Raw genomic sequence first — 22,935 nt, 5'->3', positions numbered from 1 at the left:
GTGAGCCAGGGGTCTTCATTGATGAGTCTTTGCCGCCTGGATCTCGTGTGAATACAGTAAAACACAGGCAGGTGGCCTCACCTTACACTGCTCATTCTGTTACCTGACTTTCTACTTGGGATTATTCTTGTCCAGGAAGTCATGTAGAGTTGATATCTGTGTTCACAGCTGATCTTCCACCTTTGATTGAACATGTCCTGGGGCATGGGATCTATCCCAGGCATAGGGCACATTAAAAGCTGCTGGCTTTTGATCTTGGTTGGCCAGAGACTGTAACAGGGATGGGAATGGTGATGAGGATGGAGACGGCATTGGGGTTGGGGATGGGATGGAAACAGAAAGGAGAATTGAGTTGGAGATGGGGATAGAGATGTGGTAGAGATAAGTGTGGGGACAGGAATAGAAGTGGTGATAGGAATGGAGGTGGGGATAGAGATGGGGGAGAAGATGGAGTTGAAGTTGGTCATGAGATGGAGACAGAAATGAGGAGAGAATAGGGGATGGCGATTGAGGATGGGGAGGGATGGAAATGGAGCCGAATGTGAGGATAGAGACAGAGATGAGAATGGAGATGGAGCGGAGGTGGGGATAGAAATGGGAATGGAGATGAGGATGGGGAAGGGGATGTGGATGGGGATAGGATGGAGATAGAGACACAGATGGAGATGGGCATAGGGTAAAGATACGAATAGAGAAGGAGATTGAGACTGAGATGGGGCAGGAGATTAAGATGGGGATGGGGACAAAGATGGGGGAGGAGATGGAGATGGGAATGAGGTTGGGGATGGGGGCAGATATGGGAATGGAGATTAAGACGGATTTGGAATGGTGATAAAGATGAGGAAGGAGATGGAGTTGGAGATGAAGATGGAGTGAGGATGAGGGTGGAAAGGGGATAAAGATAAGGAAGGAGATGAAGATGGAGACGGGGATGGGGATGTAGATGAAATGGGGAAAGGGATGGGGATGAGGATGAGGGTAGGAATGGTGATGGGGATGGGAAGGGAGATGGGGAATGAGGTGGGGATGGGGATGGGAATGCAGATGGGGGATGAGGTGGGGATGGGGATGGGAATGAGATGGAGGAGGAGGCAGAGAGGGGGAGTAGGGTGGGAATAGGAATGTAATAGGGGAAGCCTAAGTGAAGGAAAGCTGTAAACGCTGAGGCTCTGAAACTGGCTTTTATTGGGCTATGTGGGTAGGAATGCCGTACTTGGTCAAGAGAAGGGAAAGAGAAAAGAAGAGGGAGATGCTAATAGTGACGTGCAGGGTGAAGCATCTGTCAGGAGCCAGGGACTCCTGGATGGAGATGGCTCCCTGACTGCCGGCACTTAGAACCATCCACCAGGAGACAGGAGGCGAGATGCAGAGTGACATTTTCCTAGGACTCACTGGCTGGGGAGTATATTGATGGGGAGGGTGTGGGAAGCCTGAGGTGTCCACGCTGATATTAACAGCTCTGCTATGTCATCATCCATACAACTGAAATCTGTTATTGTCTTATGAGCTTGATTAACTATACATATTGCTAACACCTGCTCAGAAATATAACGAGGGATGGGAACACAGCTCCAATCAGGGTCTGTGTGGGTGGTGCGCGTGACTCAGGTACAGATCTCCTGTGTGTGTGTGTGTGAATGCTTGGGGGGGGTGGGGAATGTAAGCACCATGCTGTGCAAAGAACCCTAGCCAGGATTTGGAAGGCTAGGGGTCATTCCAGGCTCTGCCACTGACAGGGTATGATTGTAGCCAAACCTGTGTCTCTCTCTGATTTCAGTTTGCTTACTTATAAAATGGAAAGTCTAGACCAGAGTTGTTCAAGAGAAGCAAAATGTAAACTACATATGTCACTGTAAGTTTTCTAATAACCACATTAAGATAAGTTTAAAAAGGAAAAGGTGAAATTAATTCTAGTAATATATTTATTAAACCCAATATATCCAAAATATTATCATGTCAACATGTTACACTTACAATATATCTTACACTCTTCTTAAAAAACGAAGACTCCAGTTTTACACTTACAGCACATGTGAACTTGAACAAACCACATTTCAGTTGCTCCCCTGCTGCATGTGTGAGTGGCTGCTCCATGGGACAGCCCGAATCTAGGGCATTTTCTGATCTCCTCACTAAACCGTGAATGCCCCAAAGGTACGACCATGTTTTATTCTCCCAGTCCTTAGCAAGGAGGCTCAAATAATAATGCTAGTAAATCACATTGACAATAAGCACAACTAAGATGTAATTGGGTGCACTTTCAAAACACTTTGCAGGCACTACATTACTGAATCTTCACAAATACATTATAATTCTGTTTTTCAGATCAGGAAACCAGGCTCAGAGAGGTTAAGTAACTTGCCCAAGGTCACACAGCCAGTAAGTGGTACAGCTGATCTTTGAAATTTGGCTAGTCTGATCTACAGCCCACCTCCTTAGCCATTGTCCTATACTACCTCCCTTATTTATAGTCTTACAAATAATTAAAATTGCTACCCTGCATTGCAGGTAACTTACACGTGCCATCACATTTACTCTTCAAAGCAAACCTCTCAGAAGCCAGGCACAGTGGCTCACACCTGTAATCCTAACACTTTGGGAGGCTAAATTGGGAGGATCACTTGAGGCCAGGAATTCAAGACCAGCCTGGACAACATAACAAGACCCTAGCTCTACAAAACATTAAAAAAAAAAAAAGCTAAAAACAAACAAAACAAAAAAAAAAACATGAGTGGTGGCACACACCTGGGGTCCCAGCTACTTGAGAGGCTGAGGCAGAACAATTGATCACTTGAGCCCAGGAGGTCAAGGCTGCTGTGAGCCATGATTGTGCCACTTCACTCCAGCCTGGATAACAGAGTGAGACCCTGCCAAGAAGAAAGAAGGAAGGAAGGAAGGAAGGAAGGAAGGAAGGAAGGAAGGAAGGAAGGAAGGAAGGAAGGAAGGAAGGAAGGAGAGAGAAAAAGAAGAGAGAGAGAGGGAGGGAGGGAAGAAGAAAGAGAAAGAAAGAAAGGAAAGAGAGAAAGAAAGAAAGAAAAGAAAGAAAGAAAGAAAGAAAAAGAAAGGAAGGAAAGAAGGAAGGGGAAAGAAAAGAAAGAGAAAGAAAAGACAGAAATAAAGAGAGAGAAAGAAAGAAAGAGAGAGAAAGAAAGAAAGAGAAAGAAAGAAACAAAAGAGAGGGAGGGAAGGAGGGAAGAAAGAAGGAAAGAAAGGCCGGGCGCGGTGGCTCAAGCCTGTAATCCCAGCACTTTGGGAGGCCGAGGCGGGCGGATCACAAGGTCAGGAGATCGAGACCACAGTGAAACCCCGTCTCTACTAAAAATACAAAAAATTAGCCGGGCGCGGTGGCGGGCGCCTGTAGTCCTAGCTACTCAGGAGGCTGAGGCAGGAGAATGGCGTGAACCCAGGAGGCGGAGCTTGCAGTGAGCCGAGATCGTGCCACTGCACTCCAGCCTGGGCAACAGCGTGAGACTCCGTCTCAAAGAAAAAAAAAAAAAAAAAAAAAGAAGGAAAGAAAGAGAGAAGAAAGAAAGAGAAAGAAAGGAAGGAAGGAAGGAAGGAAGGAAGGAAAGCAATACTCTCCTCTCAGGAAGGTTCTAGGTGTCTGATCTCTGTTTGCTCAGTGAAGGTAAGAAAGAATGAATGAGTGATTTTAAAGGAGCCACCTGCCTGGTTCTGAGCCTCTAGGATTCTTGGAGGGTATCCTGATACCTACTCACCTGCCATCACCAGCCACGCCAGAGTTTTATGCTAAGCTCTAACTGCAGAGGTCACTGATCTTTAGGGTAACTGAGTAACTGGAGCCACCCACAGCATCCGTTCCTGATGGAATTGGATTACAAGGCGTCCATGGAAGGTAGGTGAATGTTCCTGGTGGTTCAAATGTGTACTTATATCTAAAGGCACCAATAGATACAAGCTCGCTTTTTCTTCCCAAAGGTTGAGGTGGCTCAGCTTCATGTCAGAGGCTGGGCTCTGGAGTCAGACTGTCTGAGTTCAAATCCTGGCTCTTCCTCATACTGGCACTATGAGCCTGAGCAAGTTGCTTCACCTCTTAAGTTTCCCCATCTGTAAAATGGGAATAAATAAACCCAGCTCGTAGACTGATGGTGAAGACGGAAATAATGCACACACGTTAAGAACTCAGAACAGGTCCCGATTCCTAAGTGTTAGCCATTGTGGGTTCTTGTGTGGGATCCAGGTTTTCGGTCAAGTGTTGGAAAAGTTAGACTGCAGAATCTGCAATTTCTAGGTAATTGACGTGTTCTGGTGTATTTTTCCCTTCTCGGAATTCCTATCCCGCTTACCATCTGTTTTATGCGATCTTACGCTTAATTACAATTCTCCATCTATTGTTCTCCCATTGTCTTCTGTGTGCTCTGCTTCTTTTGCCGACAGCATGAGTTGGCTCCCTGAATGAATGAATGACTCACACCTGATTTCATTTCACTAGGCCTTGAAATAGAGTTGCCCGTGTGTCTGTCGCCCCCACCTGACTGTGAACTTTCAATGCTTTACCTGTTTCATCATTGGGCACCTCCTGGCAGCACCTGGCATCATTCCCGGCACCTAGTAGGTGTCAGGAAATGTTTGTCGAATTTAATTAAACTTAACTGGAGTGAAAACCCCCTGCAGGAAGGAAAGGCCCACATCTCTTTATTTTCTCTGCTTCCCTCCCTGTGCATGGCCCAAGGCTGGGTAAGTCAGAATTGACAGATTTTCCCAAGCGAGGCTCTAAGATTCTGGCTCCTGTCCTGCTGATTATGAAGTGGTTAGGGAAATAATATCAGAAATCACAATAATAGCAAATTCCTACCATATGCTAAACCTTTCATATGCATTAGCTGGTTTTGTCCTGCAAAAATGTCTGCTAAGTATTAATGTTATTCCCATTTAGCAAACTGGAGGACTGAGGCTCACAGTTTTGGTGACCTGCCTAAGCACGTGGAAGTGGTAGTGACTGAGCTGGGATTCGGACCCACGTGTGCCTGATGGCCCAGCCCCTAACCCTTGCAATGCCCCGTAGTGTCTGGGAGCAAGGGTTTTGACAAACCAGCCAGGGGCAGTGGGTGAGGAGAGAGGAGAGGTTCAGTGGGTGGGAGGGGTGGCCAACAAAAACAAGCCAACTTCCAGAAAGGAAGGAAGGAAAGACTCCTGGCCACAAATACCTGTCCAGATGCCCCCATCCGAGTGTATGGTACCATCTTCCCCAGCTGAAATTCCTGCTCTGTTTTCAGTCTCTTCCAAATGCAAGCCAGACGATGTCACTGCTCTCACTGAAAACTTTCAGTGGCTCCCCATTGCTCTCAGAATAAAGAAGAAAAACCTGTAACCCATGCTTTAAAGATAAATCAGCCCTCTGGGGGCTAGGGCAGAAGAAGGAGGGAAAAAGCCCCAAAGTGTAGCAGTTGCTGTTTTTTGTGATGTGAAAATACTCACTGTGACAAGTTACAAACGGTTAACTGCTGGTTCACAGAAATCCCGAAAATGTCACAACCTGTTCCAGCATGCCAGTTCAAGTCATAATCCCCCTGACAGCATGCCACATGCTCTGTGCCCTGCCCATATGCCCAGCCCCTCTGGGCACCACATTCCCCCTGGCCTGCCCCGCTCTCTCCTGGCCAACCTACTGCCGGGCCCTGGCACAAAAATAAGCCAGGCATGGTGGCACACACCTGTGGTCCCAGCTACTTTAGAGGCTGGGAATCTCAGGGTTTGTTAAAAAAACTCAAAGCTCCTTCTACCTGCCATGCTATCTCCCACCCACTCTTGTGACCTCAGATCACAGCAGCAATGTGGCTGCTTCAGCAGCGTCTGCCTGGAACTCCCAGGCTCAGGCAGAGTCCCCTCAACACACCATGATTCCTCTGGGGATCGGATGCACTTCACACTTTGATCTGTGCCATCTCTTGATTCCTGTCTGTCTTCTGCACTAAGCTGCAAGCTCCAGGAGGACAGGGCTCTTGTCTATATTCCCAGCAAGGACATCTTCCTCACTGTAATGGATGCCAATGGCACCCCCTGGCGTTCGACAACACCTGCCCTCCCCCACCCCTGGCATCCAACGTGGACCTGGGCCATCTTAGGTGGTCAGTGAACTCTTCCTGAATCTCCCAGTTGAGTCTTTGTCTTCCTGTGCTTCCTTTTGGGGCAGCTCCTCCCACCTCCATTGAAGTGGTGGCCGCTGACACACCAGCCCCCTTCAGCCGCTACCAAGCCCAGAACTTCACGCTAGTCTGCATCGTGTCTGGAGGAAAACCAGCACCCATGGTGAGTACCCCTGGAGCGCCCAGCTCCTTCCCATCTGCCGAACCACCCTGCTTCGGGGCTGGTCCAGCTGTAGGTGTCTCCACTGTGCCTGGAGAGGGAGTGGTTGGCCAGGGCTGACTCTGTCCCCATCTGCCTTTGTCCGATCCCGTTTACCCATCGGATCGGCCCAGGCATCCATGTGCCCCTGTTGCTCCCCATCTCCCCATGCTGAGAACCCCCACTCCTCCTGGAGGCAGAGTCCTAGAACTTCACAGCAGGAGTGGCCTTCCGGGGAGCCCAGGATCCAGCATGTCAACCTCAGTTATTGAGTCCAACGGAGACAAATGAAAGGGGGCTCCCCGAGAGGGAAAGGGGCTTGTCCCAAGTCACCATGGCACTCCCGACAGAGCTGGGTCTCAGGTCCGTGTCTCTAGCTCCAGGTTCACTGGCCTTCCCAGAAGCCCATGTGATCATCAGGAATCCCATCTGAAAGAAGGGGGGAGAGGATGGAAGGGAGAGAAGGAAAGGAGAGAAGGAAGGGAGGGAAGAGAGAGGAAATTCCTTTTTGACCAACTTATTAGACCCAGCGTAGTTTCTTAGATATTTGTCAGTGCAGTTCATGAGATTTTTCATGACCTCTTGAAGGGGTTAGGGTAGGAGGTGCAGCGTCTGGAGAGCTGGGGTCCCGGCCATGCTGTACTCACCGAACAACGGTGAGCAGGAAATTCCCCCTCCCCACCTCTGCCTCTGTTTCTGCAACGAAGTTGAGGGGGCTGGACAATATTCGTTTTTCAGCATTTTTAGAAGCACAAGGACCCTTTTGGTCTAAATGGTATACAGGGAAACCTCATATGTATGACATTTAAAAGTGAAGAGAGGCCAAGTCACTCTCATTGACACCTGAAGCACCACTTTAGAACCCGTAGGGTTCCATGAAGCCTGTTTGGAGAACCTTCAAGCTACGTACCCTTTCGGTTTTGACATTTTGTAATACTTTGTGTCTTGATCCTATGAGTTTCATACAGTACTAGGATTTAGCAAGGTGTGGAGCTAGAGCAATGGGTATGTAGGGTTACAGTTCAAGACGGGAGCCAAATGGTTCCCCTCATTCCAGACCCAACTGTCTCCCAGGCATGGTCCAATGGTGTGGCCTTGGGAATCTAGGCCAGCCCTACCTTGGGAACTGGGGCAGGGTGGTAAATGGGTATGTAGAGGCCCAGGACAGGCAGTAAGCAGGTGCACAGAGGCACAGGCGAGGCCGCAGGCAGGGGCACAGGGGTGCAGAGACACAGGTGGGGTGGTGGGCAGGGGTGTAGAGACACAGGTAGGATTGTGGGCAGAGAAGTAGAGACACAGGTGGGGCAGTGGGCCGGGGTGTAGAGACACAGGTGAGGCAGTGGGCAGGGGTGCAGAGGCACAGGTGGGGCAGTGGGCAGGGGTGTAGAGACACGGGTAGGATTGTGGGCAGGGGTGTAGAGACACAGGTGGGGCAGTGGGCAGGGGCAGAGGCACAGGTGGGGCAGTGGGCAGGGGTGTAGAGACACAGGGTAGGACAGTGGGCAGGGGTGTAGAGACACAGGTGGGGCAGTGGGCAGGGGTGTAGAGACACAGGTGGGGTGGTGGGCAGGGGAACAGAGACAAGCCTCAGTCCCTAGGAAGTGGACCAAAAAAGGTAGCTTCAAAGCCAGTTGCTGAAAGCAGGACGTGACCCCCGATTTTCTCCTTTGGAGGCCCTAAAGAGGTCCAGTCTCCCTAAAATCAGGAAAGCTGTTTTTTTCTCACAAACAGAAAGTCCTTTCCTGAAAGGCACAAAGAAAGGCTTTTCACAGTCCGGGGGCTGTAGGAAGACCCCCCTCCTACCCATCCTGTCTGCCTGCCCTGACATTTGCGACATGGCAAGAAAATATTCAGATATCATCTCCCCAAATCCCAGGCATCTTATGTTTGCCTGAGACATCAGAACTTTAAAGAAATTCTTTTGATATAAATTACAAACCTGCATTTAAAGCACTTTTCAAAAAGAAAAAGGAAAAGAAGAAAATAAATGGGGGAAAAAAAAAACCCAACGCAGGCTATCATGTGCATAAGAGACTCTTCATTGACGTTACAAACTCTGACAAAAATCCCACATTTCATACCCCCCATCCCCTCCCACCTCCTTCACCCCCCTGCAGCCCCTCCCCCTGCACACTTTCCTTTCGCTCCCCTACCTGTGTCCCAGAGAGCTGCATCCTACTTTTCCCTCTCCTGGCCCCCTATCAATATATTTATCTGATTTATTAAAAATACATCTAATCCCCACAGGCCTCTGGGTACATGTACCAAAATAAAAAGACAGCAAATTAAATTAAATGCCGCCTCGCAAAACTTGAGCTCCCATTAGCAGAGAAAGCGAGGAGATGTTTGCTCTCACCTCCTCCCCACACCTAGCTTCCTCCCACACATGCACCTGTTTTCTGCCTTCCATCTCCAAAATACACACGCACACAGACTCTTTCTTTCCTCGTCCTCTCCCAACTTCTCAATCTCTGGTGCCTTCCATTTTTCCCTCATCCCCATGCCCTCCCCGAGTGGTGCCCTTGGACCCCAGGTGGCTGCCATGGTGTAGGCCAAGGTCCCCATTTCCCACGTGGTTCCACTGACACATCCAACAGCCCCATGAAGCAGGTGTCTTATTCTTCTCTTGACAAGTGAGGAAACTGAGGCTCAAAAAACCTCACCAGGTGGTAAATGATGGGATTGGGCTAAGCCTCTGCCCCAAGGGCCTGCATGTGTTCCCATTATACCACACTGGCTCATAGTTCTTGGCGGTGTTGGAGGGAAAGGAGTGGGGTGTGGGTGACTGTCTAGACTGCTATGCTCTGGAAGAACTGGCATCCTGTGCCCAGTTCATCGGAGAGCCCACTGGGAGGTTGAAGTTAGTAGCACAAAATCTTTTTCCACACCCTCCTTGCAATGGCAGGTTTATTTCAAACGAGATGGGGAACCAATCGACGCAGTACCCCTATCAGAGCCACCAGCTGCGAGCTCCGGCCCCCTCCAGGACAGCAGGCCCTTCCGCAGCCTTCTGCACCGTGACCTGGATGACACCAAGATGCAGAAGTCACTGTCCCTCCTGGATGCCGAGAACCGGGGTGGGCGACCCTACACGGAGCGCCCCTCCCATGGCCTGACCCCAGATCCCAACATCCTCCTCCAGCCAACCACAGAGAACATACCAGAGACGGTCGTGAGCCGTGAGTTCCCCCGCTGGGTCCACAGCGCCGAGCCCACCTACTTCCTGCACCACAGCCGCACCCCGAGCAGCGACGGCACTGTGGAAGTACGTGCCCTGCTCACCTGGACCCTCAACCCACAGATTGACAACGAGGCCCTCTTCAGCTGCGAGGTCAAGCACCCAGCACTGTCGATGCCCATGCAGGCAGAGGTCACGCTGGGTAAGGCTTGGTGGGGGCCCTTCTGTAGAGCCCTTGCAGACCTGGGTGTGGTGAGAGCCTTGGAATAGGGTTCCCGGGCTGTGGACACCTATGGAGAGGGGGAGGAGATGGAGCAAACTGGAAATGGAGCAAACTGGAGCGCAAAGGGTAGAGTTAGGGTTCTTAGCAGGGTTTGCTGAGCTGGATTGGAGAAGATCCTTGGTCATGTGTGGGGAGGTACCCACAGGCCAAGGTAGTTTGCTGGGTTGAGCCAAGAACATGAGAGGTCAAAGGAGTTTGCTAGACAGGGTCAGGGACACAGGAGATCAGGGGAGGTCAGAGGAATTGCTTCAAAGCCAGTTTAATTTGATATAAATTACAAACCATTTAAAGCACTTTTCAATTAGGATTAGGTCAGGAACTTGAGCGGTCTGGGAGGTCTTCTGGAAGGATCAGAAACAAGAGACTGAGGAGATTTGCTGGGTTGCGTCAGGAACACGAGAAGTTGGGGAAGAGCAAGGGAGTTGCTGGGCTGGGTCAGCAACATAAGAGGTCAGGGAGTTTGCACAGCCCGGATAAAAAAGATGGAAAGTCAGAAAAATCTGCTGGATTGGTGTTAAAAACAGGGGAGGTTTTCTAGGTCAAAAATGGAACCAGGAAGTTTGCTGGGTAGATAAAGAATACACAAGAGTCGGGTTTCTTCAGGAAGGGTTGCTGAGTCAAGTCAGAAGCATAGAAGGTCAGTGTGAAGACCAGGGGAGGCCAAGATTTTTCCAGTCAGCCTCAGGAGCACAAGAGATCAGGGGACATTTGTCGGGTCAAGGAGAGGAACCTCGAGGTCACGGCCTGCTCAGGGAAGTTTTCTATATCACAGGTGGGAACAAGGGAGGTGACAGGGAGATTTTCTGGGTTGCACATGAGCCCAGTGAGCTCAGAGGACAGTTGCTGCATAAGGATTGTGAACCTGGGAGGTTGCAGGCTTGCTGGATCAGGTTTTGGAATTCTGAAAATCATAGGAAGCTTTGGCAGGTTGGGGTCAGGAACACATAGGACATGGAAGGTATCGCTCTGGCTTACACTTTTAAGTACAATGAAAGCCCTGTCATCTGTGGGTATGTGGGAGGCAGGCAAAGAGGACACTGGGTGCCCAGAGCTAGCTCAGCCCAAGAGCCCAATCCCCGTCCATGATCTGCTCCTCTCCCCACAGAGCACCAACCCAGGGATCCCCAAAGCACAAAGAACTCACTCACTTCCCCTTATACTTCTCCTCCCCGCTGACTCAGGGCAGGGAAGGGGGAGATGTGGAATCTTCACTGCTGGAAATAGACAAGACTCTGGTTGTTTGTATGGACTGGGTGGGTGAGGGCAGGGGATGGGCACGATGACCTGTACTTGTCCTTTCACCTATGTCCTTTGAACCTTGATCCACAGCCCCCAGCAGCTCCTCCCTAAGCCCGAGATGCCTGGGCTTGTACTCCAAAACTCCTGTAGTGTTCGGGGGCTGCCTGGCGCCGTCCACAGCCACTAACCCAGGCCACTCATGACCAAGGACTGAGAGTGGTGACTGACGAGCACTGGGACTGCAGCTTGTGTCAGGTGTTCCAGAGGGCTTCTGTTTTAGCTGGACCACCAGAAAACCCAACATCTCCTCAGTATCGAATACCAAAGAAAAGGATTTCTTGTACAGACAGTATGTACTATGTGCTAGGAACATCTGCAAGGATTCTCATCCAATCCTCATAAGCACAAGTTGGCCATGTAGTCCCATTTTGCAGATGAGCAAAACTGAGGCTCAAGTTGGTAGAGTCCCTTGCCAAGTCGTTAACTTTGTATATAGCAGCGTTGAAATTTCAAGCCAGGTTTATTGGTGCCTTCTTCACTCACTACCATGCCAACCACTGAACTCAACAATTCCAGGACTGGTTGTCTTGGCTGGTTATGGGACTGGTTCCCTGAAGACCCATTACAATGGCCCTTTGATTTTTTTTTTCTCTCTCTCTTTTTTTTTTTATTTATTTATTTATTTTTATTTTTTTGACAGAGTCTAGCTCTGTCGCACCCAGGCTGGAGTGCAGTGGGTGATCTTGGCTCACTGCAACCTCAGCCTCCCAGGTTCAAGTGATTCTCCCACCTCGGTCTCTCAAGTAGCTGGGATTACAGGTGCCCACCACCACATCCAGATAATTTTTTTTTTGTATTTTTAATAGAGATGGGGTTTCGCCATATTTGCCAGGCTGGTCTCAAACTCCCAACCTCAGGTAATCCACCTGCCTCGGCCTCCCGAAGTGCTGGGATTACAGGCGTGAGCCACCGCACCCAGCAGCCCTTTGATTTTCACAGGCCACCTGCCCATACAGAAACTAACAATAAAGGCTAACATCTACTGAGCAGCTACTATATGCCATAGACTGTGGCTTCTCTTATATTAACCCAGTGAGGTAGGCACCATTATTATCCCATATGACAGAGGAGGAAGCTGAGGCTCAGGGAGTTTAAGATACCCAAGGTGAGTGGGGGAGAATTCAAAGGCTCCAGAGGCTGCTCTAAGCCTCTCACCCTGCCTCCTCACGGCATCCCTCTGTCACAGGTGCCCACCTCCTGGGTACTCTTTGTTCATCATTCCATAAAGATATCACTGGGGCCAGTTCCATTTTTGACCTAGGCACTGGGCCAGGCACAGTGGCTCACGCCTGTAATCCTAACACTTTGGGAGACTGAGGCGGATGGATCACGAGGTCAGGAGTTCAAGACTAGACTGACTAACATGGTGAAACCCCATCTCTACTAAAAAAAAAAAAAATACAAAAAATAGCCAGGCATGGTGGTGCTTACCTATAATCCCAGCTACTCAGGAGGCTGAGACAGGAGAATCACTTCGTCTCAAAAAAAAAAAAAAAAAAAAAAAAAAAAAAGAAAAGAAAAAACGAAGATATTACAAGCATCACTTAAGGCCAGGTCCTGTGCTAGGTGCTGAGGTCTTCTCAATCCAGGGTCTGCTCCAACCCTTCTCTTGGTCCTCCCACCTTGCCAGCCCTTCACCCCTCTCTCTGGATGCTCCATCCTTCCATGGCCTCTTCCTCCCCCAACAGAGCAGCCTCCACTCTTCACCTGGTTGCTTCTTTTATGAAAGACCCCTCCTGCCCCTCTTGTGGAAGCTCTGGCTTCCAGCGGGGTGGCATCCTTGCCCCACCCCACCAAGAATAAGGACGAGAAAGACAAAAGGCCAGATACAGACTTCAAGTCAGCCGGTGAAAAATGAGCTTGCAGCTGACATCTCCTAGTGATGGGAGGGGGTGTGCCCCTGCTGGCCTGTGTGACCCTTACCAACAGCACCCCAAACCACATTAAAGCACTTGCCTGCTCTGTCCTGGATCCCAGGCCCTCCCTTAACTGGAGTGGCCTCTGTGGGCACCCCCGCTCGCCATCATCAGAACAAGGGAAAGAAGGGCTCACTCATAAACAGTGGGCCTGGACAGGCAGGTCTGTGCACACTGGGGGATTTGGGGCATGGGGGACTCAGCAGGGCCACCAAGATGAAGGGCCCTAATTGGGTGGGTGAGTAAAGAGACACCTGGGCTGACTTCCTAGTCTCCCTTGACTGCTGAGTGAGAACTCAGACTTCTTAATGTCTCTGAGTCTCAGTTTTCTGACCTGATGAAGGGGGAGAATAGTAACTGCACAAATATTTTGAGCACCTGCTCAGAGCCAGGCTCTCTGCAAGATGCTTTCCTCATCAGGTCTCCTTTAAGCCTGCAGTGAACCTGTGAGGCCGCTGAGAAATGCTATAATATTATTCCCATCTGACAGGTGAGGGACTCAGGCTTAGAGTAACCTTTCTTAGGTCAGCCAGTCAAGGTTGTCTGGCCCCAGAACCCACGTTCTTAACCACTGTGCTCTACAGCCCACCTGTCAGGGTTGTGGTGAGGTGTCACTGAGCCAGGGGGTGTGACCAGTAGAGAGTGCCATGAGCCAAAGGGTCGTGAGTGTATGCACCTTGCACCATCAGGGCACCCTGCACTCTGGGTGAGACAGTGGGATGGATGAGATGACCTCAGAGCACAAAATCCAATCATTCAACAAGGATTTTGAAGATCAGGCCAACAAGGGTGGGGCGTGTCTCCCTGCAATGAACCTTCACTCCTGCTCTTCCCTCGCAGGGATGCCCTCCCCAGCTCAAATGCCACCCCTCCAGGAAGACTTCTCTGACCCTCCCCCAACCCTTCGAGCTGTTTGTGCCTCTTCTGAGTTCTTGTCTCACCAGATTTGTACCTTTATTGTGATCTAGACCAGAGATGCCTGAGCGTCCTGGCACCCATCTCACTAAATGGCAACCATGTTCTTCCCATTGATCAAACCAGAAACCTTGCAGCCACCCACCTTTTCCAGTCTTTCCTCTATCCCACATGCAAACCGTCATTAAGTCCTGGCAGCTCGACTTCAGAATATATCCCAAATCTGCCACTCCTCACGGTGTCCTCTCCGAATACCCAACCCAAGCAGCATCAGTTCAAGCCTGAGTGATTAGAGTAGCCTTCAAACTACAAGTCGCTCTGCTTCTACTTTTGCACCATCCTATTTCCCACCCTGATTGATCTACTTAAAATATAAATCAGATCATGACACCCACCCAAAACCTTCCTGTGGTAGACAAACAGTTTGATAAAACAGGATAGAGTCCAGAAATAGACCCACATACATAGAGTTCATTGATTTTTGCCAAAGACCCCCAAGGCCATTCAATCAGGAAAGAGAAGTTCTCTTAACAAATGACCCTGAAACAAATGAATAGGCATAAGGAAAAATTGAACCTGGACCCCTACCTCGCACACACACAAAAATTAATTTGAAATGAATCATAGATTTAACCATAAAAGTCAGCATCATGAAGCCTCTAAAACAAAACATAGACTTTGTGATATTGGTGTAGCAAGGATTTCTTAAAGTGGTCACAAAAAAACTAAATAAAAACTAAATGATAAATTGAAAATTGGTAAATTAGATTTAATCAAAAATTAAATCTTCTGCTCTTACAAAGACATCCTTGAGAAAAATGAAAGGCAAACTATAGAATAAGAGAAAATACTCTCAATACGTATATCTGACAGAGCATTTGTAACCAGAATATATAAAGAACTATGACAAATCAATAATGTAAGACAACCCAATTTTTTAAAAAAGAAAATATACAAATGGCTAATAAACATGTAAAAACGTACACTACATTATTAGTTACTAAAGAAATGAAGTTTCTAACCTCAATGAGATACCATTTCACATCCATTAGACTGGCTAAAATTTAAAAAACTGACAATACCAGATGTTGACAAGAATGCAGAACAATCAGAATTCTCATGCTTTGCTGGTTGGAGTATAAAATGGTACTACTACTTTGAAAACCTGGCAGTTTCTTACAAAGATAAAAATATTTCTGCTCTTATGACCCAACAAATTCACTCCTAGGTACTTACCTGAGAGAAATGAAAACTTATGTCCACAGAAGCTTTATTCATGACAACAGCAACAATGACAGAACTATAAATAATCTAAATGTCCATAATTAGAAAAATGAATACACAAACTTGTAGTATCTTCATATAACAAAATACTTTTTATAAATACAAATGAATGAACTCATGATACCTGCATTAGCATGGATGGAGCTCAAAAACATGTTGATCAGCCTGGGCATGGTGGCTCACACCTGCAATCTCAGAACTTTGGGAGGCTGAGGCAGGTGGATCACTTCAAGCCAGGAGTTTGAGACGAGCCTGGCCAACATGGTGAAACCTTGGCTCTACTGAAAATACAAAAATTAGCTGGATATGGCAGCTCATGCCTGTAGGCCCAACTACTTGGGAGGCTAAGGCAGGAGAATGCCTTGAACCTGGGAGGCAGAGGTTGCAGTGAGCCAAGATCATGCCACTGCACTCCAGCCTAGGCAATAGAGTGAGACTCTGTCTAAAAAAAAAAAAACAAAACTGTTGATCAAAAGTCAGATGACAGAGTACTCACTGTGTGAGTCCATTTATATGAAATTCTAGAACAAAAAAGAAATCTCCATTGATAGAAACGGGAACAGTGTTGACCTACGAAGAATGGAAATTGACTGGAAGGAGGCCTCTGCTCGAGGCCTCTACTTAAAGGATCCTTCCTTGAACACTCTATCTAAAGCAGCCTCTTCCTCCTGGTTCCTTCAACCCCTTCTCTTGCTTTGTTTTCTTACATAACTCATTTCCACCTGCAAGTATATTCTATATTTGCTTATTGTCTGAATCGCCCACAAGCTAGGAATTGAGATTTGGTTTTAGATGTAATGGCAGTCAGGTGAACTGGCTTAAATAATTCATTCTTCATATATTTCTTAACTCTGATAAAATTTACCTATTGGGAAATTCAGGTCCTTCAGTGCACAATTTAACAAATTTTAATAAATGTGAATGCCGGTGTAACCACCATCCCAGTCAAACTCTGGGCATTCCCGTCACCCACTAGAATTTAAATGGCACATGGGCAGAGTCTTTATCTGCCTAGTTCACAGAGTACAGGGCTCAGAACAACCCCTAACATAGTTCTTAATAAACAACTGTTTAACAATTAATTAATTAATGCTTTTCTAGGTTGTTGAGAAGATTAAGTAAGGCAGTGCATACAAAGTGCTTATAGTGACAGGCAGAGCAAATATTCAGGAAATATAAGCTACTGTTATTATTCATCATGGTGTCCCCAACAGTGATCCTGGATAGTGACCACCACAAATTAGGTGTACGGTAAAGAATTAGATGGATAGAGCAAATGAATAAATGGATGGGTAAGCAAATTGGTAGGTTTATAGGTAGGTGTGTGGATGGATTGGTGGATGTTTGAATAGATGAATGAATAAAATGAATGCCTGGATGGATGGAAGGATGGATGGATGGATGGATGGATGGATGTTTTGATGGATGGATGGATATTTGGATGGATGTTTGGAGGGATGGATGAATGGATGGATGTTTGGATGGATGGAAGGATGGATGGATGGATGGATGTTTGATGGGTGGATGGATGGATGGATGAGTGTTTAGATGGATGAATGTTTGGATAGATGGATGAATGGATGTTTGGATAGATGTTTGGAGGGATGGATGAATAGATGGATGTTTGGATGGATGGATATTTGGATGGATGGATGGATGGATGGATGGATGGATGGATGGATGGATGGATGGATGATTGGGTGAATGGGTGAGTGATTGTCTTAGAAAACACCCAGAATTCCTGGGGGAAAGCTAGAGGAGCTTTTCCTTGAGATTCCATAGTACTATCCTTGCATCAGGATGCTCAGGAGAGGTAAGGAAGGCAACTTATATGTCCAGGATCTTTTTCATTCCCTGAGCAGATAAATATCACTTTACATTTCACACTGCAGTCTTATCTCCCTCCTCCATTGTCATTTTCAGAGTGTTTCCTCAAGCAGGGTGGTAGCCTATTCTCCCCATTTGCGGGTTAGAAAACTGAGGCCCAACAAGTTGAAATGACTCATCCAAGTCATGCAGCCAGAAAGTAGAGGGCTAGGCATCAATCCTGGGTCTCTGGACTCCTACTCTTTCTCTATGTCCAGGGGTTGACAGGCAGAAAAGTCCAGAGACTAAGAGCATTCCTTTCGGGCACTCTCAGCCACTGTGGTCAGAAGCAGGCAAGTGGGGCCAGGTTTCGACTGTCTGGAGCTGCTAATGGGCCAGGCTCTGAGTGTCAGGAGCCTGAGGTTGGAAGGAGTGGGGAGGCTGACAGCAGCTGGCTTGGCTTCCGGAAGCAACATCTTAACGCAGCAGTGAAGGAGGGAGTCAGGGACCATCTGCTACAAAGGCACTTGTCTGGTGGCAGCTGCCAGGATAGAGCTTGAAAGCAGCGAGGGAGGACCAGATCCCTCCTCTTCCCACCCTCTGTGCTCCTCAGGATCAGATGCACACAGGAGCCCAGGAGCCGGCACCCATCTCTGCCTCACCTCTGCCCCTGGGCTCTGAGCCTCCCTCTGAAGCTGTATGTGCCATCACGTCTTGTAACTGATACTTCCTATAGTGTGACCTTGGATAAGTCACTGCCCCCCTGGAGGGCCGGTTCTATGACCTGCACAATGGGTTTTGTGGTAACTTGCCTCATAAGTACCAGAATGGTGTGACCATCCTAAAATGGAGTCTAGCGCATGCTTGATACCTGAGAAAGGTTGGTTCCCTCTTCCCTTAGAACCAGCAGGCCCAGGCCCAGGCCTGAAGGAGTAAGGCAGGCCCTTTAGAAAGCAGGGCAGTGAGGAATCTAACCTATAAGGGAAAGCTGTCTGCCGGGTCCTCCACAGCTCCAGCCTTCTCCAGGACCGGGATGCCCTTCCGCGCCCTCTCCTGGCTGCAGCCAACAATGCCACCCTAGCAGCACTTAGAGCCGCCAAGATTACCCAGGGTCAGACTGCCCTAGACCTGGTTTCTCATCTGCAAATCGACGTCTACAGCACTTGAGAGTTCATTTTAAAACCCAGAAACTTACTTGGGCTCCCTGAGCCTTCATTTCCTTACGGCGACAATCTCAAAGGCTGGAAGGCTAAATGAGATTATGCATATGGCACTTCATAGGTCCTGGCTCTTAGGACACACTAAACAAATGTTAGCCATCAAACCTGCCACCGCCTGATGTTCCTAATGGCCCCACGTGTTAGGCAAGGGGTATCATTGTTCCCATGGGGCACTTGGGAAAGCGAGGGGGAGCCACTCATCCAAGGGCACACAGAACAGATTAGAACTCAGCTCGCAGGTCTCCCAGGCCAGTGGCCCTTCCACCTGACTGACAGATGCAGCTGCAGAACCAGCCCTTCCCTTCCCAGCGATTCCCCCACCCCGTGGTGCAAGCCCTGCTCTTCCCATGGATCCTTCCCTAGACCCATGTGGCATTTCAGATGTCTTGCTCATGGTTTAATTAATAATCCTTTGATTTCATTCTCAGAGAATGAAGTTGGCAGTGCCTGGGAGACCACCCACATCTGCCAACTGCTCTGATTTCTGTTCTGAGAGCTTTGAGTCAGAAAGAGAGGTTTGGGGACCAGCAAGGAAAGGTGGGGGTGATCCCAGGGCAGCCCCAGGGCCTCAGGACAAACCTTTTCCACCCTTAGAAGATGTTTACACAGAGTAGCACAAAGCATAGAGTACCAAACAAAACCCTCACCCCTTCCTCCGGCCCTGGAAGCTCTATGGGATCTGTCTCCCAACCCCCTTCCCTCCCTGACCTGCCTCTGTCCCATGCCCTGGCTGTTCCCTGTGCCTGGAATATGCCTCACGGGGTTCACAGCTCAGCTTAAATGTCACCTCCTTGGAAGAGGCACCCTGACCACTATCTGAGGATGTCACCCACCAACTCTGAGCCCCCTCCCCTGGGTCTAGTGATCTGCATGGAGCACGGTCACTCTCATCCTGTTTTGCATATGTGCTTGTTTGCTTACGAACTCTCACCCCTACTGAAGTGGGAGCTCCGAGTCAGCAGGCACTGGGTCTTGTTCACCACCATATCCTCTGCTCTGCTCCAAATGGCTGGCTCCCTAATTATTGTTGAGTGAGTGAGTGAATGAATGAATCTGGGGAAAAGAGTGCTGGCGAGAAGGTCAGGAAACATGGGTAACTGGTTCTGTGAGTGACCTTGGATAAGCCTCTACATTATCCATTGAGCTCTGTTTCTCAGCTGAAATGAAGGGAACAGACCCAATGATCCCAAGTGTCTCCTCCATCCCTGATATTCTCAGGCATTGTTCAGAGGATAGCCCTGCCCTTGGGCATCTTGGCTTTCAAGTTCAGTGATATAAAGGGACTGAATAAGAGCTGATACAAGGAAGTGAGGAAGAGAGGCAGTGAGGCTGGGCACAAGGAAGGAGGTCGTCTTCCCACACTGTGTCCATCCCTACCCAGAGGTTCTAGAAAAATCCCACTGGGAAGATTAACCTGTTAGAAACAGCACTGAATCAGGAGGAGGAGACCCGCACCTTGATCTTGGCTCTCATCAAGGTGTGACCTTTTTCAAATCACTTCATGACTCTCTGAGGCCCAGTTAACTCAACTGGACAATGGGGCTGATGACACCAGAAATGCACCTCCCAAGGGGGTAGCATGGGTGGGAGTTGGGGGTACCTCAAGTCTGGCTGCTGGCACAGGCTGCTCCCCATCAGCAGCCTAGTAGCACCTGCCCCAGGTAAGTTTCCCTCCCTGATCCCACCGTCCACTGGGCCTTTCTGATCTTGTCCCTCATGGTACTGGCTTGTACTTCTCCGTTGTTTGTCTTTCTCCCCTACTGGTGTGTGAACCACCCAAGGGCGGGAATTGTGTCCTATATAGACCCTTGACTCCCCAGGTCCTAGAGAGCATCTGATTCATTGCATGGGCTTAGGGAATATGTCTGAATGAATGCAGGTGTGAATGAATGAATGAATGAGCACACTGAGCTTCTAACAGAAGCAGCTGATCCCAAGGATGTTGATCACTAGACTAGAACTTTCTCTTCCATGTACCCTGTCCCTCCTTTCCTTACTCTCTCTGACCTGGCCTTTCTCTCTCTACAGTTGCCCCGAAAGGACCCAAAATTGTGATGACGCCCAGCAGAGCCCGGGTCGGGGACACAGTGAGGATTCTGGTCCATGGGTTTCAGGTCAGCCTCTCTCTGAGCATCTGGGAGGGTGGTGAGGGGGAGGTAGAGGTATCGATCCAGCACCAGCATTCCTGGCGGTCCTCTCTAACACCCTTCACTTGATCCCCAGCCACATCCAGTGGGTTTCAGTTTCCCAATGTGTAATTGGGAGAATCGGTTCCCATGGGGAATGGCAAAGAGGTACATACATGTTTCACTCCTCCATCTAGAACTCAGAGTGAACCTAGCTCTTCAACGAGACATTCTCTTCAGTCCCAGACTCCCTCTCCTCCTGGAGTTCAGGGCAGCCATTCCCAACCCATCAGATGAGAATGCTGTGCCAGCCCTGGCCGGGCATGCCCATGACCCCTTGCTGCTCTGGCAGAATGGGCCCTCCTGTGACCCAACTCTCCCCTGCTCTGGCCAACAGAACGAAGTCTTCCCGGAGCCCATGTTCACCTGGACGCGGGTTGGGAGCCGCCTCCTGGATGGCAGCGCTGAGTTCGACGGGAAGGAGCTGGTGCTGGAGCGGGTTCCTGCTGAGCTCAACGGCTCTATGTATCGCTGCACTGCCCAGAACCCACTGGGCTCCACCGACACGCACACCCGGCTCATCGTGTTTGGTATGGAGCACTCAGCTGGGGACTGGGAGAACAACCACAGGGACGAGTCCTGGCTGGGAGGTATCCCCAGGAGGAGGAAGCAACAGGGGCCCAAATCCCCTAAATTTGCCCTGGGAGGGGGCCCCACTGGGAGGCAGGGTCGTTCGGTGGTTACAACTATAAATAAGCTTCGGACTCAGAAAGAACCTTAGGCAAACTGCTTAACCTCTCTCACTTCCTCCATCTGCAAAAGGGGGCTGATACTATCCAGCTCCCCTGGAGGTTGTGTGGCTGCACTGAGACACTGCATGTGATACCTCACAGCAGGTGCTGGGTAAAGGGCCACTCCTTCCCTGAGCTCTGAATGCCATCCACTCTTTGGTTCTCTTTCTGTTTCTTTCCAACAGAAAATCCAAATATCCCAAGAGGAACGGAGGACTCCAATGGTAAGTCTCCACCCTCAGGATTTTTTGCTTGAAAGAGAGTGGCTTTTGAGGCACCAGAAAGCTCTGGTTCCCCACACTTCCCATGTGCATACCCTTGCCACTCCCTGACCCCTCAGGCACATCATTGCCCTCTAGTAGGGCAGAGTCAGAGTCCAAAGTGGGCAGAGGTAGGGATTGAGGCAATCAAGGGGGACTCAGCCTGCCAAAACAGCCAGCTGAGATTTCTGGGGCCAACTGTGCCCCATCTCACCATCCATGGCATGTCTGGCCCTCTTAGCTCAGAGCTCGGTCTCACTGTCCATGGCATCTCTAGCTCTCTTAGCTCAGAGCCCGGCTGCTCTGACCTCAGAAGGGTGTGTCCAACGTCGACCGTGGGGCTGCGTTCTGAGACTCTGAACCACTCCATAGGGTGGTTGGGAGCATCGACGGATGTCTCAGTGCAGGCCCTTTATACTGTCCTCCCTGGGCTGCCCCCACCCCCCAACCTGCTCTAGCCTGAGCACCACCCCAAGGGGCCCAGACACTGCTCCCAGGCCTGCCACACCCCCTCCCTACATGAAGCCAATCTCACAGTTCACAATGGAGGCTCCCACTGTTGGTCCTCACTGCACCATCTTCATGGCTTCTAGGAAGTCTGACCACAGCCCAGCAAGCCTAGGGGTAGGGGAGGGGATCATGGACAGTTAGGTAGCCAGGTGGCAGAGCTGGTCTTCAAACCCAGTTTGTCCTGATGCTGAAATCCAGCATCTTTGCTGGGGACCTGGAGGTTCTACTGTTCTGGAACAGGGTTGGGTCTGCAGGCTCTGACCCTTTTCCTGCCTCCCGGCACAGGTTCCATTGGCCCCACTGGCGCCCGGCTCACCTTGGTGCTCGCCCTGACAGTGATTCTGGAGCTGACGTGAAGGCACCCACCCAGGCCACTCCATTGGGCACTGACATCTCCGCGACCGGTTTTCATTTCTTTTCTAAACTATTTCCAGTCTTGTTCTTAGTCTCTCTTTCCGTCTGTGTCTTGGCTTCTTCAGTCGGTTTAATTAAAACAAACAGAACAATTTTCCCCACCTCGGTTTGTGGCTCTGCATTCTTTATCTGCTCAGTAGCAGCAACCGGGCCCCTCCTCCTGGCATTCAGTACTGGGACAGGCACTGAGAAGGGAAGGGCAAGGGAGATGGAAGGCATGCTCTTCCCAGATGAACAGGGGACATGGGGCTCACTATCTCACTCAAGTCCTAGCATCCAGGTGTGGAATGTGGCCAGAGACTTGAGAAATCCAAATTCCTCTGGGCTAAGTGTAATAGTCAGCTGTTGCCACAATAATGCTGCATAACAAACCAACCCAAACCTCAATGGCATGCAACAAGAAGCATTTGTAATTATGTTCATGTTCAGGTTGAAGTGGTTCAGCTGATCTAATCTGGGCTCAGCTGGGCAGTTCTGCTTCAGACAGCAGGTCAACTGGGCTGGATTCCAAGCTGTGGGTTGGATTCGGGCCTCCTCCATGGGTTGGTTGGTGTCATGGGTGTTTGTCTGGGGCCCACACTAAAGGGGAAGTGACTACCTGACATTTGATCCTCTTATGGTACATCA

At 49.4% G+C, this 22,935-nt stretch overlaps 1 protein-coding gene across 2 annotated transcripts in view; it reads left to right on the top strand.

Annotated features, from left to right (window-relative positions):
• Nucleotides 1-22,409, top strand: part of IGSF21 (immunoglobin superfamily member 21) — a 271,747-nt gene extending 249,338 nt beyond the window's left edge. Inside the window, exons 5-10 of one of the 2 annotated variants that reach the window (XM_050791706.1) lie at nt 6,155-6,270; nt 9,449-9,686; nt 20,236-20,321; nt 20,731-20,923; nt 21,310-21,348; nt 22,180-22,409. In XM_050791706.1, coding sequence (XP_050647663.1) covers nt 6,155-6,270; nt 9,449-9,686; nt 20,236-20,321; nt 20,731-20,923; nt 21,310-21,348; nt 22,180-22,250 — 743 coding nt within the window. In that variant the 3' untranslated portion in view covers nt 22,251-22,409. Of the gene's footprint in view, nt 1-6,154; nt 6,271-9,211; nt 9,687-20,235; nt 20,322-20,730; nt 20,924-21,309; nt 21,349-22,179 lie in introns of both variants that reach the window. The other variant, XM_050791696.1, reaches the window with a different exon arrangement.
• The last annotated feature ends 526 nt before the right edge of the window (nt 22,410-22,935 follow it).

Source organism: Macaca thibetana, chromosome 1 (assembly GCF_024542745.1).
Source record: "Macaca thibetana thibetana isolate TM-01 chromosome 1, ASM2454274v1, whole genome shotgun sequence".
Lineage (NCBI taxonomy): Eukaryota > Metazoa > Chordata > Mammalia > Primates > Cercopithecidae > Macaca > Macaca thibetana.
The sequence above is the reverse complement of the archived record's forward strand: the minus strand, read 5'-3'. Positions and strand labels throughout refer to the sequence as shown.